This window comes from Haemaphysalis longicornis, unplaced genomic scaffold (assembly GCF_048455015.1).
Source record: "Haemaphysalis longicornis isolate Haplotype H1 unplaced genomic scaffold, Haemaphysalis longicornis Haplotype H1 scaffold_1, whole genome shotgun sequence".
Classification (NCBI taxonomy): domain Eukaryota; kingdom Metazoa; phylum Arthropoda; class Arachnida; order Ixodida; family Ixodidae; genus Haemaphysalis; species Haemaphysalis longicornis.
This window is the reverse complement of record NW_027526203.1, coordinates 408,551,779-408,568,246: the sequence shown is the minus strand read 5'-3', so window position 1 is coordinate 408,568,246 and position 16,468 is coordinate 408,551,779. Positions and strand designations below refer to the sequence as shown.

Here is a 16,468-nt window from a genome sequence, read left to right as displayed (position 1 = left end):
AGATAGCAATAATGATGAATTGGCTATAGTACTCCTCAAAAATTTGCAGTTTATGTTATCAAATACAGCATAAGACGAAAGTTTCGCGTTATGAATCATGTTGGTTATACCGTCCACATCAATTACAATCGGTTCCATTTCCAGAAACGTAAAATATGGGATAATGGGAGTGTTTATAGGAGCACCATCTATAAATGACAAAGAAAAAGCGTTGTTAAGGAAATGACAAAGAAAAAGCGTTGTTAGTTTATTATACAGTTGTAAACAACTTAGAATTACTGTCTGGTGTAAATACATGGGCATCTATGGGTGGAGTACAGTGGCAGAAAACGACTGCAACTCATGTTTATTGGAACCATCCCTAGACAAATTATATGGCGTTGGGCTGCTCAAACTACTGCATAATCGTCGGAGGTTTTATCCCAGCAGGCATCATGGATAACTATCAGTAGCAGTTTTAATACACCCGAAGCCGTCGCTCCTAAGCCATTGCAGCAGCACCACAAAGCCGCCGTGGAACGTACAGCCCCATGTTTGTCTGCTGAGATAAAAACACAGTCCTTCCAACTTTTCTCAAGCTGAGGAATTCGGAAGTATGATAAATTTCACATGACAAACAAACGTTTTTTTTTTCTTACACTCATTGTGACGGCACCCAGGTCATTACGCTAGTAAATAAACTATTGTCAAATTGCAATCCGGAGCGCATTTCTCATTCACTTTGCAATACAATTTCCATTGATATTTTGCCACCTTAGCTGTTCAATCGTGTGAGCAGCGCTCAGTACCAATAATTTTTGCTGCTCCTCATTAATCATCCCGCTTCTTTGCAGTTGACCATAAGTTAGCTAGTTTGTAACAAGAATGGTCGTTCCGCCTACGATGTCACTTCCACTGCGGCCACGCACCGAAAACCGAGCCCGTTTCTGCGTGCGACAGTTTTCTTGCTTTCCGGTGACAAGTACAGCTTTCCTCTTCTAGAAGCATGTGATGTCAAAAAATGCCCCCAGGCGGAGCAGAGCCATTACTCCTTACCCGCACGTACCGGCCATTCGCCCGCCTTCTCGAGTTTACCTTCAGTGGGCGCTACTCTAGCTAGAAATTGTTATTGGTGCGTTCGAAGTGGAGATGTTTCAAGGACAAAATCATGGTAATTTACCGGCACCAAATTAAAAACCTTGCCTGTCTCCTCCCTACATCGCAGACCAAAGTTATTTAACGCTGAAAGTTGGTTTAAGCCAGAATAGTGCTCAAAAAAAGGTCGAAAAAAAAATGGTCACGTATCTGCTCACTTCGGTGCAAATGTCGTCGAAGGGCGACATACTCACGTCAGTGCCTCTCTTCTCCTTCCTGCCCACCTCTCACGCTCTTCCCCTCCCTTCTCGGTCCTCCCACGATAAACACGGTGGATGTTTGCTGACGTCAATTCAATTTTGCCGCGCTCCACTGCTCGCGCGCCACCTACTGGAACCTTTTGTTACTGTTGGACTTCTTGGAATGCCGCCACGAGGGCTAGGGTAGAGCGCGAGCGCGAAGCTGCACAGCCGTAGGGCGCGTTGGGCTTGTCTGACACGACACTGGCCAACTGGCCAACTGGCAACGTGACCCTGTTTGTCGAGCACGCCCAGTTTATCACGGATGATCACTATCAACCGTACCAAAAGTAAGCCCGGCACAAATACTGTGAGAAACACAGATAGTGCGGACAGCGGCCGTTGAGTGGTGTCTTCCTGCCATTTATGGAGGCAAACAGCAAAACAAAGCTTCGATTTAGTCGTTTCCCCGTACGCAGCAACTTTAATCAACGCACTAAAGTTTGTTTTAAGCACATTCCTCGCATACGTCATCGCTGACATCACAAAACACTATTTGGCGGGAAAATTAAAATTTTGGCTTAGAATGATTACTTTCTCTGTGAATAAAGCATTTGCTGCCGGACAAGCGTTGGGGGCGCAATAAAACACCAAACCTTTCGAATAAAACAAACTTCGGTTTTGTCTTCATGGCCCCCTTGATGCGGGCCGGGCTAGGTGACGCATATTTCCCCCCCTTCCAAGGCAGGGCATGGCCGGGCCTTGTACACAGAAAGCACTAATGAGGGCCGCATACGGCGCTTTTCATGAAACTGTCGAACATGCAGCTATCGATCTCTAACGATGAATTGGAGCCTATTCATTTGTACTGTATTCGTAACCTGGGAACAGACTGGCATATCTGGACTATTTTGTTGTGTAATATTTTAACCAAGTGCCCCCTTAGCAATTTTAAAGGCTATAGATTACAATAGGATTACAATTTTATGTAGATGAATTCATCGCCTGTTGTGGAGACTAAAGGCAGGGCGATGAAGTTTGAGAGACTGGAAACGTTAAAGAAGTTGCTGTTACACGTTGGGTGTCCGCGTGAAAATAAGGCGAGAGTCAAAATAAATGATATAATTCAGCAAACGCATATTTGTTTTGTCCTCGTCAAGTTGTAAAATGCAATGCTATTTTCAAAACCACACAATAAAAAATTTAATCAATATTTTTATTATCCCTCTAAATGATCGTACCAAAAGCCATGTGAACGAAGTCATATTTCCACGGCACAATCACACTCGCACATCCGAGCTGAGCGTGGGTACGGACATTTTCATCCCGGCAACTCGACCTGGCCGGGAGTAGACCGAGCTTGTGGAGAGGTGCTTTCAGCCGGGCCGGGAATGCGTACGGTATGACAGCCATTAGCGGTCCCCGGTGATCCCCTGGTCTTCCCCGCTGATGTTGGACGAGCACATTGGTGCGAAAACAGCCTGAAACAACACTAAAAACGCCTCCGCCACCCACTACAGACCTCCGCAACACTTCCCTCTCCACCGTTCTCCACCACGCGCGGATCTGAACGCCTTCATCATCACTGCCTGTCTTCCCCTCGACCATTACAGCTCAGACCTCTCTTGTCCCGACTACAGCGTTCCATATGCAAATGTTGAGCACATCTCTTTCGCCTCGCCCGCTGCCCTGCCGTTCTCTCATTTCCCCAACCCTCTTCCTCCCGACTGGCGGATGTTGTGGTGTCAGCAGCTGGGGCATTGTTGCAGAAGAGTACCTATAGGTCGTAGTCTGACCTTAGATGAAGTATTTCCCTCTCCCTTCAAGAACAACTCTGTTTCCAAAATTTGAGGTGAAAATAATTCCTATTCGTTTTATCGACAGGTGCAGTCGGATACGAAGCGCTGCGCATAGTATGTGACCTCTTCCCCAAATTTTAAATTTCCTGGTAACGAGCAGTCATGACTTCGTGCGGCGGCGGAGAGTCCGAAAAAATATCAATAAATCAACACTGCGTTAGTGTAATATCTGCTGGTGTAGCGGCAGGCTCTTCCCAGCTGCAGCTGGGGAAAAATACGAGTACTTGATAGCAGATAGCGTCCAGACCGGATCAGCGTTTTTAAGGCATAGCATAGCGCCACGAGAAATGCTGCATCCCGCACCCGAAACTTACACCCAAAATTTTTTAACCATGCAATGTACCGAAAAGAAGAGACACGCGTTACAAGATACCCGCACAATAGCAAGGAGCAGACATGCACTATTCATGCAGGTGTTCTTGTGGCTGCTCCTTATATTTCATACACGTTCTCTTTACTGGTAATCTGGCCTTTTACAGCGAAAGCTCAATCGTGTCCGGCGTCCGGATACAAAATAAGAATGGCCCTTTTCTGCGAAGCCAACTTTCTTGGGAATGCTGTGTAGCTTTCAGTCTGTGTCGATATCTCGGAAAAAAAAATCCTAGTGATATTGGCCGCTAAGGAAGCTCTCTAATTAGGCCGAGTTTCGTTTACTTCTCATGATTAGTTGGCTTACCGTGAAGTTGTAAACGTTTAGTACTTCCTGTCTGCTTCAATACATGAGCTTCTACGCGAGGAGTGGGGTGAGAGAAAACGTCCGAAACTTGTATATTACTGGAGCTATTCAGAAACGAATTATGAGACTTTCAACAGCCCAAACGACTGCATAACTTTGGGCAGTTCTATCTCAGCACGTATCTTGAAACATGAGCCTAAGTTATGATCCAAACAACCTTGAGCATCTGCCGCTAAGAAATTCCAGCATAATCACAAAGCCACCGTAAAAAGGACAGAATGCCTCTATGTTAGAAGAATACTGTAGTCCTTCCAAGTTTAACTAGGCTAATTAACTGAAGGGTACACTTAAGCGCAAATCCTGTTTTGTATATTGTACAAAATCCTGTTTTGTATATTGCACTCCTTCGACTTCGCTGTCCACCCACGTTGACACCGTGGATTTGGGGCAGTTTTTTTTTTTTAACGTAGTGTATGCTATTTTAAAAGTAAAAGGATTTTTTTTACATTTTTGCGTTTAATGCACCGAAGTTGCACCTTGATAATGAGGCGTGCCGTTGTGTAGGCCTAAGCATTGATTTAGACTACTCCAAGGACGTGGGTTCGATTCCCGGCCGTGGTGGCCGCTTTTATGAGGGAAACGAAAAGCGAAAATGCCCGTGTGTTCGAGATTTAGGCGCACGTTAAAGATCCCCACGTCGTCAAAATTATTCCGGAGCCCTCCACTGCGACGCGCCTCATCGCTTGTGTAGCGCCGTCGCGTTAAACCCACAATCACATCAAATTTAGACTACTCAGGGTCTTTAACGTACGCCTAAATCTGGACACGCGGGCGTTTTCGTTTTTCGCCTCAATTAGAAAACTATTCAGAAGTCGCCTCTTCAGTGATATCAGCGCGTGTTTAAGCCTTTTGATGCCTAATTTTACGCCTGGGGTAAAAACTGCCTAATATTACGCCGATGTGGACGCTATAGAGACTGCAGCTCCAGAACAAAAAAGCTAAAGAGGGAGGGGTGGGGACAGTGTGTAATAGAAGAGCGGTGCTGTTTCACTAACGGTGCATATCTTGCAGTAACGATGAACGTAGAACTCGTGAAGAGGCCAGCGAGCAGCGCCGGCCTCCGATCCTATCTGGCGGTAAAGTGTCTTCGTAGCAGCGCAGGTACTCATTACTCGAGCTTAGAGCCGAGGAAGGATCGCTAAAAATTCGCGCGTGCCGTCTGTGGGGTCTTTGGGAGGGCTCACTACAGGAGCGTTCATTAGGGGACGACGAAATACTCATCCGGCGCGAACTCGGCCGTGCCGCGGGCCCTCGCACTCAGCAGGGGAATGCGTGCACCTCGACCGAGCACATGTTCTTCGCCCCCTCCCTCGCCAGCTCATCGTTAGTAATGCGTCTTGCAACTCCCTCGGGAGTTTCAATTCGCTGCGTTCGCGAAAACTTCTCGTTTCCTTGTTCTTCGCGGCGCGCGCTCTTGAGCGGCCACGTCCCTCGGCCTCGAAGCTTCGCACCGCACAAAATGCCTCATTGATTCCGTCCCCTCCCTTCGACTCCCCCGTTTCGCGCACTTCGCGGCGCACCAGAGCCCTTGGCTGCTTCGACTCCGGGGGCTGATTCACCGTCGCATTTTGTTTGGCCCATTGTGTGTTGTGTACCTCACTCGCACGGGAGGCTTGCATGGCGTAATGATCAAAGGAAGACGGCATCCTTGCTTACAGGCCAGGGGGGTCCCCGCCATCGACCCTCCGTGGCCGATGAGCCACCTTTGTCGTCGGCGTCCCCTCTCTCCTCGCCGGTTTGTTTACCCCAGCGAGCACTCATTAGGACAAAAGCCCATCGAATTGTTCCCTCTTTCCGTTTATCGCGTGCACCGCCTCTCCGCCACGGGCGCTTCCTCCCACCTTTTTTCCTTTTTCACAAATGAGCACTTGGAAGTCGTTTAGAGGATTACGGAGTGCCCTCCCAGCGCTGCTTCTCTCGCTCCTGTCGGCTCCAAGCAGAGAGCGGTCGAGTGCAGGAGAAGCCCATCTTACACCGTGCACAGCAGCCGCACATCACTGAATAGTCCTTAGCACACCAAACTTGGTCTCTCACCACAGCCGCGGGCCGTTTTTTGTTTCGTTATCCTTGCCTTTGCTGCGTTCGTCGCTTCGTTGGGAAGCCAACCCTTAAATAGCACAATGGAAGTTATACAAATATATCTAGATGGCGAAAATTTCTGGTCAATTGGGCCACTATCAATGACGCGACCAGTGAGCCGCATTTTATGGTGGTCACTATCGCGAAAAAGCAGAAACGTTTGTACAAGACTCTAAGGTACTGTGCGTAACATTGCACTCCCCCGAGAGAGACAATGCCGGTACACGTTCCATAACGTGGTGTTGGTACTTCGAGATCATTGTAAGGGCATACGTTGTGTTGTTGCATTAAACGGCTGACCCAAATGACAGGCGGCACGCAAGGTGTGCACTTTGTCAGAGAAACGGGAATTCAACGAGCAACGAAAGGAGCCCATCTAGAATGTGCGGATGAGCAAAATCCTGAAACAACTTACGCCGACGCTATGGAATACATCCCGCGCAACACAGTTCAAGTAATTTTCTTCCAAGAGGAATTGTGTTAACGCATTCAATATAAATATAGTCGCCGCGTTATCAAAAGAGCTCTTGTTTCCCTTTTGTTCTCGCACGTCGTTTGTAAAGCAGTGGGAGTTACGACGCGCTGGCTGGAAGTGATGACTGGTTGGATATTGTATCATCTTTGTTCAAGTGCCGGTTGGGTCTTTCATATCGCAGATGTTTCAGTCAGGTTCCTCAGGATGGTGGTGTCGTCTGCTTTGCACCCAACGAAGTTATAAAATTACCGAGGCCGGCACTCGCAGAAGGGCTCTAAAAAATCTAGCCAACTGCAGCAACCTGCGCTTCATGACGCGTAAAAGCGACGCTGACACGCCGTGAACATGGCGGCGATTTCGATTGGAAAGAAGCGCAAGAAAGAGGTACCAAGCTTTACAGCGCAGGTGCGAGCGTGCTGCTTTTCGAGAAAAAATTCCCCCGCATTTCCCCGAGGGGGAGAATGTGAAAGTGCGAATGCACGGTTGTCGGCCCGCTTGCGGCGCTTGCGCTCGGCCCCCGCAGCCCACCGCCTCGCCGCCTTCTCTTCCATCTCTTCCATCGGGTTTGTAGTATCACGTGTACACCACGCAGTTATCAAGCCGCTATAACGCCGCTGAGTCGCCAACGCACGCCGCTGACGACGTAGTTTGAATGCGTTAAAGATATAAGGCGCGTCTAACACTGATATCACCGTCGCGTCCGTGGCTTGGTCGGTAGAGCGTCGCGCTGCGGCCGCAAAGTCCTCGGATCGAAACCTGGCGCCGGATGCTGTTTCTTTTTCAAATATAGAGGAGCACTGCGGACGCCGACGCCGCCGGCGGTGGATGGTTTGGGGTCGCTTATAAAGTGCATTCGCACTTAAAAGTAGTAGTATTCGCCTAAGATGTCCTTGAGCACGCATCCGCACGATCCCGGGAGTTAATTTACGTCATCTGACGACCAGCGACGATTCGCGATATTGCGCAGATGAGGAAGTCTAAGCCACCCGTTATACAACGTGCGTACAGTCTGTCCCACGATGGGGCGTCGAAGCCTACCGCCACGAAGCCTTCTTCAGCGGCCAAAAGGCGGCACCTGTATCTAGTGTTTCGATATTGGCCTTTTTGTTGTGAACCTGAGTATCTCTGTGTAGTTTCGCACACGAAAGGGAAACTTTGCGAAATTGTCGCCTCTGCTTTCGCATCTGTCATCTTCACACGATAGCGTAAGTGCGCTTTGACGTCTTGTACCTCCTGGAACCGCGCAGTCTGCTGCCCAACTATTGCCCTTATTTTTTAGGCTTGGCAACTGTTGTTCAAAGCGGAGAGTTTCCGATCGCTTTTACTGCAGGAAAAGTTGACGCTGAAATCGTATGTCAGCGAGAGACCCATGGGCTATGGGATGAACTACGGACTGAACTTCGTTCTCTGGGCTGAACTTGTTGGCACTGCAGTGCTCATAGTTCGTTTTTCGCCCTACACCGGGGTTGAATCTGGTGATTAATGTCTTGATATCGCCATTTTCTATTAACTTGAAGCCGTGTAGCCTACTTCCCAGCCTATAAATGGACAGAGCTTCTCCGCAACGCGACCGTTAAACTATACCCATTTTCGTAATGTTCAACGATAGCGGTGGAGGGGGGAGGGGGGGGGGGCAAGCCAATCCAAGCCAAGAGTGTAACACGTCGTCGTTCATCGATCCTTCGGTTTTGGTGTTTTTTACGCGTATCAGTCTTGGAACTGCCGCCAAGCTTGCTGTGATCCCCTCCAGAGACCCCTGACACCTCATGACCAGTCAGCGACCCCGAGGCGCTGATGCGGCCCTCGGGCCAGCGTTGCATCATCGTCGCCGAGTAGGCCTAGCATCCGCCTAGAGCTAGGCGCGCTGAGGTTGCTATGGCAACACCAGGGCTACGCGCGACGCTGCAACGCGACAGCATGGAGACTGAATCGACTGCTGTTCTCCATCTTGCTGCGCCAGATCCGATGGAGGAACAACCAACTAACGTAACGGGTGATGGTGGTCCTACTGGCTCTAAGAGGCGAGCATGTGAACAACAATTGGGTGCGCCTGCTACGTCGACTCATAGCACATCTAAGCATAAACGTGACAGCTCATCTGCAGCGCCCGGTGCATCGCCCCTGTACAAATTGGCGATTAAACCTTGGGAGTTCTTCAACGTCACGACTCTGCCTAACAGGGTCCTTCAAGCCACACCAAATACCTGCCTCCGAACCAATCGATTTCAAGGTTTGGCCATTCACCGTCCCACTAACACCATCTCCGTGTGGCTAGGTTCGCTAGCAGAAGTTGACCGTTTTTTGCGGCTTGAAGGAGATTTCCCTGCCTGCCCGTACTGCAATGGGGGTTCAAGCGTACCTGATTTCGGGCTCCGACCTTGTCATGTATGTAGTTTCGGCGTCGACGCGGACGTGTCACCAGAAACCCTCGCTGCTACGCTCACATGCACGTCTCATAAGATCTTGCAAGCCCGATACGTTGGTTGCGGCCGAACACACATAGTCACCCTTCAGGGCCCGACATCTGCTCCAGCTCGCATCAAATATTACGGAGGTATCCTGCAATTCCTCCCGAACAAGTCAGGCGGGGTCTATTGCTACCCTTGTTTTCGGCCCGGCCATATGCGTTCCTCATACCCGCAGCATGAACAAAACTGTTAAATATAGATGTGGAATATGCAAAAAGGACGACCACGATGTTACGTCCAAGGAGTGCCCTGTTAAGCGCAAGGCTTCATTTAATGAAGCTCGTCGCCAGAATACCCACGACCGCAAATCGAGGCAGCAAGACGTGTCCGATGGTAGTGTAGCGACGTCTAACCAATACGCGGTTATGACACCCACCGCTGAGGATACGTTCCCTTCATTAAGCCTGGAGACTGAGCCCGAGGGCACCCTTAATAATGAAGTCCTCAAGCGGGGCAAGACACACCGGAATCGTGTCTTCCCCCGCATGAGCCAGCACTGCAAGACCAGCCGGAATCGAAACCCGCATGAGCTAGCACTGCAAGATTCTGGGGAGCTAGTAGAAATTGAAAAGCGTCTCAGTACGCTTCAGGAAGAAGTCCGATGTCTTCGCCAACGAAGACCTTTGATTACCCGCTCGTCTGAATGGTCAGCGACCACTGATAATCGCTCTTCTGCTCCTGCTACGCCGGCCTCACTTGCGCCACTGCCATCTGCCAAGCTATCTCCGATTGAACGCCCCAATTTCGTGGCGCAGCAACTGCAGCATCTGTCATTGGTTTTGATGGCACACCTTCCATCGATGCAATGATTCCGAGGGACTACAAGTGTATGATTCAGTAGAACTGCAGAGGACTCGCAAGCAAGGTCGGGGAGCTTCACTTCCGTATACTTACTGAAGACCGCCCGCCGGGGCTTTGCTCCTACAAGAAACTAATTCTCTTCTTAATCTGCCTGTATTCAACGCCTGTGCCTCACTTAGTATTCCGGATCGTCGGTGTAGTGCTGTATATGAGCCACGCGGCAAGGCCGCTGTCTACGTCGCCAACTGTTGCCCCCAGAATCAGGTTAACCTAGAATCATGGTTTAATGACTGGCAGGAAGTAGCGACGTGTTAGAGAGCATTCTTCACTCTAAGGTAATACTAGTGTCCTGCTACTTGCGTCCGCATAGCGGGAGTTTTCCTGCGTTGCGACTAGGTCGGATTCAGCACCTCCTCCACGCGCACCCACAGTGCACTGTGCTGCTCGGTGGAGATTTCAATGCACGGCATCCGACATGGAGATATCCTGCCCGATGAGCTAGAGTGTTGTACACGTTCACCGATGCGCATTTCGGTCTCCTCGGTCCTGTGGACACCCCAAGCCGTCGACAGGAGCATCTGCGCAGCCCTTCATACTCCCCCAACCTTGCGTGGTTGATTGGAGCACGGACAGTGTCTTAAGACCAGGGACCGAACTTCCCTGGAAGTGACCACTATCCCATTTTCTTGGTTTAACTCCGGGTATAAACCGCTAAAACAGACGCCAGTGCTTTGTCACAGACTGGGCTTGTTTCGGAAGGGCTTGAACACGTCCGTCTGGGAAGAAGCCTCAGATCCGCTGCGTGTGATATGTACCGCCCTTCGGGATGCCACGCGCACTTCCTTGGTAGAAGAGAACAAGCCTGCACCAGACCTACATCTTCTAGTGTGAAGCTCGACGAAGAGCAGAACTGGCGGCCAATAAAGAGCCCACAAATCTGGTATTACGGACTTTGTTGCACCGCCTCACTGCAGCCGCGCACCGTAATGAAAAATCACTATCCCGTCAACGGTGGTCAGACTGGTGGGTCTCGCTAGGCCGGCCTTCTACCAGCGCGTCCATCTAGCACACTTTTCGTCGTATGTAGCGTTGTGGCCGCCCCCAAAACCCGGCAGTTACGGTATGCCCTGCCTCTGGACGAACTCCGGCCAAGCAGTTCTTCCCGAAGAACGACCAAGCTCCGCCAGCATTTCTCAGCTTACCTACTCTTCCACCGGAGGTTGCTTCGCGCCCAAGCCAGGAAGTCCTTGGCGGAATACCGGCCCCATTCACCATGACTGAGTTCCTTGCAGCTATTGACAAGGCTAAACTGCGCACAGCGTTAGGCCTAGACGGTGTAACGTATGAAGTGTTTAAGAACATAGACCTTCCCGGTCTACAGTGGTCACTCGACTGACTCAACACTATCTGGGATTCTGGCAACATTCCACTTACCTCGAAACACGCCGAAGTGGTACCTATCCCGAAACCTTGGTAGCCCTCAGACCGGTTGAGTAACCTCCGTCCTATGGCATACATCCACCCTTTGTAAGCTACTGGAATGGATGCTCGCCACGCGCCTTTCCTGGTGACTGAAACAATACCGATGGTATCACCCAGCCCAGATTGGGTTTCGTTTACACCTAGGAACAGAAGATGGCCTGGGCCATCTGTCACCTATAGTGCTTTTAGGTTGCAAGTCACGTAAGATCAGTACAATCTTGCCCATAGACGTTGAAATGGCGTATGATAACATGCGCCACTCTGCTATAATCGGTATACTGCAGAGACTCCGCCTTTCGTCAGCAGTATGCCAATTTGTATACCTTCATTCATACCTTCCAGAATACCAGAAAAAAAGTATACCTTCCAGAAGGAAGGTATACCTTCCAGTATACCTTCCTTCACAATTACTCGTTCTCTATCCGCATCGGCAAGGAACGCGTGGGACACTTTGATTTGGAGCGAGGCGTGCCTCAGGGCTCCGTATTGTCTCCTGTGCTGTTCAACATGGCCCTATTACCCTTGGCATGGCAGCTGGATAGCGTACCGGACACGTTTTTCCTCGTCTATGCGGGCGATATCCCTGTGTGGTCGGTGCACGACAAATTGTCTTATTAACAAGTGGGTCTACAGGCTGCCGTGGACATTACCTCACAGTGGTGTTCACTTGATGGCCTGAAGCTCTCTCCACCAAAAATGACTTTCATGTCTATCCCAAATCGTAAGGGTCAACAGCGGCTGTCTCAGACACCGATATCCCTGTTTTTGAATGGTGAAGCTCTTGCCGCCACTGATCATATGCGTATACTGGGGCTGGAAATCATTGCAGCTGGGTCGGGCCCGCACTGCTGCTTGGGCGGAAAACATCAGTGCGACGTTCCTTTACGCCGTGTACACAAAAACAATTACTCATCGGCTCGAGCATCGACGCAGAAAGAACAAACTTCGCTGCGCAGGCGCGGTGCTTGTTGAAATTGCGTATCCTTTCTTTTTTACCCGCGTACTACCATTGTCAGTGATACATTCCAGTTGTCACAGCACCTGATTCGAGCTTCAAGCGGGAGCTCGCTTTTGGTTGGTGCGTTGGCGTTTCCAAATGGCGGTGATGACGTCTTTCCACAGACTATTGATTAACATGGCTGATAGCCACGGTTGCTGCGGACGGCTGTGGCCACGGAAAAATCGCGCTATGAGCCCAGTAACGTTAAAACGTTTAGTGGCCCAGCCGCAAGACTGTTGCCGGTCATGTCATGGTGAACTACATACTACCAATGACTCCAAAAGGGGCACAGAATAGTTTCGCAATCTGTCGCAGACAGTTAGGACAGGTTCTGCTTAACGTAAGGTTAAGAAAATTTGTTGTTCGAAATGTACTCTGGGAGATTTTTGGACCATGTGAAATGAAAGCGACGTGTGAGCGGGACCTACGATTAAAATGCCATTAAGGTACAAATTAAAATATACACATTTAAGATAGCAAAATCTTCTGGGCTCAGACAAGATCGATACTGTGCTTGTTGTGTTCCGGGCCCTCATCGGAATATTTTGGTTCCCGCTGTGCTTTTGTGTATGTGTTCTGATACAACAGCGTTACTACTTAGTCCACTTAAGGATTCATATTATACTTTGGAGCCTGTACCGCCCGTTAATTATGCAAGTTTCTGCAGAATATGCAGACTTCTTTTGTTGCCACTAAAGTTTGTTCTTGCTCCATTTTTATTAAAAGCACAGCTTCCTAACGGGCTCCGTCATCATGAGGATGCCTGCTTAAAAGTAGTACGAGATAATAACCTGAGCATAATTTATACGATAAAAAAGTTTCCACCATTATTCTGGGATGGATAACCTCACGAATTTATTACGTTAACTTCAGAAGTACGTTACGATCAAGAGACATCTCGTAACTTCTGAAGTCAGCGTTACCGTGAGGGGAAATTTTTAATGACAGGGTGACGTGAATATAACGAGCACGGTATAAAATGTTCTTGAGTTTTATCACTTGTGTACTTCACTCGTTCTTCTAACTAAAAATAAATAGTCATCTTCATTCGAAAGTTTTGGTTGTAACGCATACTAGAAATACGTGTGGGCCTGTGAGCGAGAGCGCATATTGAAACGACAATAATTAATTTTGAGCTTTACTCTCAGCAGCCAAAAAACAGCGGTCTTTTTATTGCCACCACTTTGTTAATTGTACAACCTGTTGAGTTTTTAACACTTGCTTCTTATTCTGTAAGTCTACAAGTAATCACGCATTTTTATTTTCTAGCATGGAGCGCAATTTTTGCGGTAATTTGCAGTTTGCTATTTTATAAAATTTGCTTTTACCGCCGTAATCAAATACTTTCGTGGACGAGACATCGTTTGCTTTCTAAAATAAAGTCAGACAAGCTTTTACGCCACTTTCCCGTAGTTTGGTGCTTTCCTAAGGAAATTTTCTTTGCCTGTATCTTGCCTCTCAGATGGTTGAGGTGACTCTTCACGTTGAAGAGGTGACTCTTCAACGCGAAAATCCAAACAGTGCGCGGCCGGTTGGTTGAAGGTGTTGCTAACAGTTTAAGGTGCGGACACCTTGTGAAGTCATGGCGCTTACCCTGGACGCTTTCTTCGTCCGCTTTGCGCAGGAACAGAGTCACAAATCCTACCGTCCACTGACCGTGCTGACGTTCCGACTAAACTTCGCTGTCCACGGCCTTGATCCCTTCGGCTACCACCTGGTGAACGTTCTCCTGCACGCCCTGGTGTGCCTCCTCTATCACAGGTGAGCATTACACGTGTTGCTCCTTTAAACATGATGCTGTGGTATCCACTCGCACGTGCGTAAATCTCAGCTCTAGAGTGGCACGCAGAGATGTGACTTAACGCTCATCACCTTCATTGACGGGGCACTTGCTTGTATCGCTGTGTTCAGAAATTCTGGGTGTATTATTGGCGGTTGTTATTTTGGTGGGGATCTATAGCTTGACCTACAGCGTGGCCAGAGGCAACATTCATGCTGCTTAGACTGCGGTGTTGTCTCTGTTCGTAGATTTTGACCGACATTTAATTTTATGTGAGATATTTTTTATGCCAATGTTTGTTAATTGGAGAGAGAGACAGAGAGAGAGAGATGAAACATTTATTGAGCTGAAAAGGCAGGAGTGGAAGCTTAGTTCAGGAAACGATGCGTTGACCGCGCCGTCGTAGCCCGGGTTACAAGGAGTGCTTGGTTCTCCAGGCGACCGCTAGTCAACAATATCTCCCACTGCTCAGGGGAAATGGCATTCGGAAGGGGTGGTAGGTCGGGGTTTTAATTGCAGTCCACAATGATACGGCGGCCCGCACCTAACTGATTACAGAATATGCATTGGGCTGCGTACTGTGTTAGGAACAATAAATGCATTCTTACGGGGTGTACGAAAGTGCCTGTTTGAATTTGTCTCAGCGCAATTTTTTTTTCTTTTGTTAAGTGATGTGTGAGGGTTTGGGAGTGTCTATCTTGTCGTCCTGTAATACTGGGTGATTTCTTGATAGGTTAGGAGAGGTGTGGGGGCTGCCGGAAGTAAACTAACGTGGCCCCATCACATAGAACAACTCGTCGCCGCTTCAGCAAAATCACTTGGCTACATCAAAAGATCCCTGACGTCCTGCCCACCGCAAATCCGAAAATTAGCTTACGAAACCTTCACGCGTACTAAACTTGAATATGCGTCTGCTATTTGGAACCCTCATCAAAATTACCTAATTAACGCATTAGAAGCAATTCAAAATCGCGCTGCCAGATTTATCACCTGACAATACAGTCCTCGCTTAAGTATTACCACTATTAAACGATCACTCATTCTCCCTCCCCTAGAAATTCGCCGCCAGGTCACTCGGTTCTGCCTTCTGCACAAAGTATACTATAATTTCCCGTCACAACGCTATACCGTTCTTTTCCCTCCCGCCCGTTCATCGCGTCGACTCTTTAACTCTCAAAGTTTAGAGCCCTTACATGGTTCAACTAACGCTTTCAACAAATCCTTTTTACCTACAGCCATTGAAGACTGGAATAACCTGCCTGAATCCATAGTGCACGAACAAAACCCCTTAAAATTTAAACAGCTAATCACAAATCATTTGATTTGTTAGTAAATTTACAATTGTTGCCGTTTTCTTCCATGTATATTTATTTCCTTCTGTTGACACTGTTTTTATCATGTAGTTTACTCACGATTATACTCTGTACCATTGACAAACATGCATCTGTTGAATTGTGCATTTGCCTCCCCCTTATTTAATACCTCGCAAGGGGCCTTTAAGGGTTCAATAAATGATGATGATGAGTAGCTCGGTGGGCCAGATCTCGAGCCTGTTGATGGGCGAAATTGTTACCCGTCACTGAGGAGTAGGTAGGGGTCCACCCGATGTTGACTTGGTGTTTTGGGTAATGCTTCTGGAGCTCTTGGAGCGTTGTGGGAGCCACCCGTCTAGACAAAAAACTCCGGAAAGCTGCTTGGGAGTCTGTGATTACAGTCCTTGCAGAGCATTGTGTGATGCCCAGGGCGATGGCCAGTTCTTCTGCTTCCCTCGCAGAGGACGTCCGGAGTGACGCGCAGGTTATGAGGGCATTTTTGTTTGTTGCTACAGCCACTATGGTCCGGTTGTCGTCGTAGCAGGCTGCGTCAGTATAGGCAACGTCGGAACGGCTGCCATAAATTCGTTCTTGCGCTTGGCTTCGGGCTTCCCGTCGGCCTTGATAGAGGTCTGAATGTATGTTTTTGGAAGAGGCCGAATTGAAATGTGGTGGCGCCAGACGTCGGGTATTGGGACCAGATGAGTCCATTTTGGGCAGGGCTACTTGATGGGGTGAAGTACTGTACGTCCGACTTGTTTTTGCGCCAGACGTAGTCGTCGAATCGAGAGATGTCCTTCAATAAGTTCTTCTATGGTATTATGAAGCCACATTTGAAGTAGTTTTGTTGTGGACATACTTACAGGTAAACCGAGTGCCTGCTTCAGGGCTTTGCTTATGAGGCAGTTGATTTTGTCGATGTCTGCTTTAGGTAGGGTGCGACGTAGGTGAGTCGGGATATAAGAAATTGCCTCCTTCTCTTTCATGCCTCGATGCCTGTTATTGATACGGCAAAACATTTGTGCTACTTGATCTGTGACTTTATAGAGGTGGTGGATTGTACCGTAATTCTTGGTATTAGCTTGGATAGTGAGCCCAAGAATTTTCAGTGAAGCGCTGGGGTAAATCTTGTAGCCGTCTAGAGTTACCGAAATATCTTCCT

General features: G+C 48.7%; 1 protein-coding gene across 3 annotated transcripts in view; it reads left to right on the top strand.

Annotated features, from left to right (window-relative positions):
• Positions 1-16,468, top strand: part of LOC144155477 (protein O-mannosyl-transferase Tmtc3-like) — a 431,255-nt gene that overhangs the window by 359,039 nt on the left and 55,748 nt on the right. For all 3 annotated transcript variants that reach the window (XM_077686941.1, XM_077686942.1, XM_077686943.1), the window contains one exon: positions 13,838-13,974. In XM_077686941.1, the coding sequence (XP_077543067.1) occupies positions 13,838-13,974 (137 nt within the window). The remainder of the gene's footprint in view (positions 1-13,837; positions 13,975-16,468) is intronic.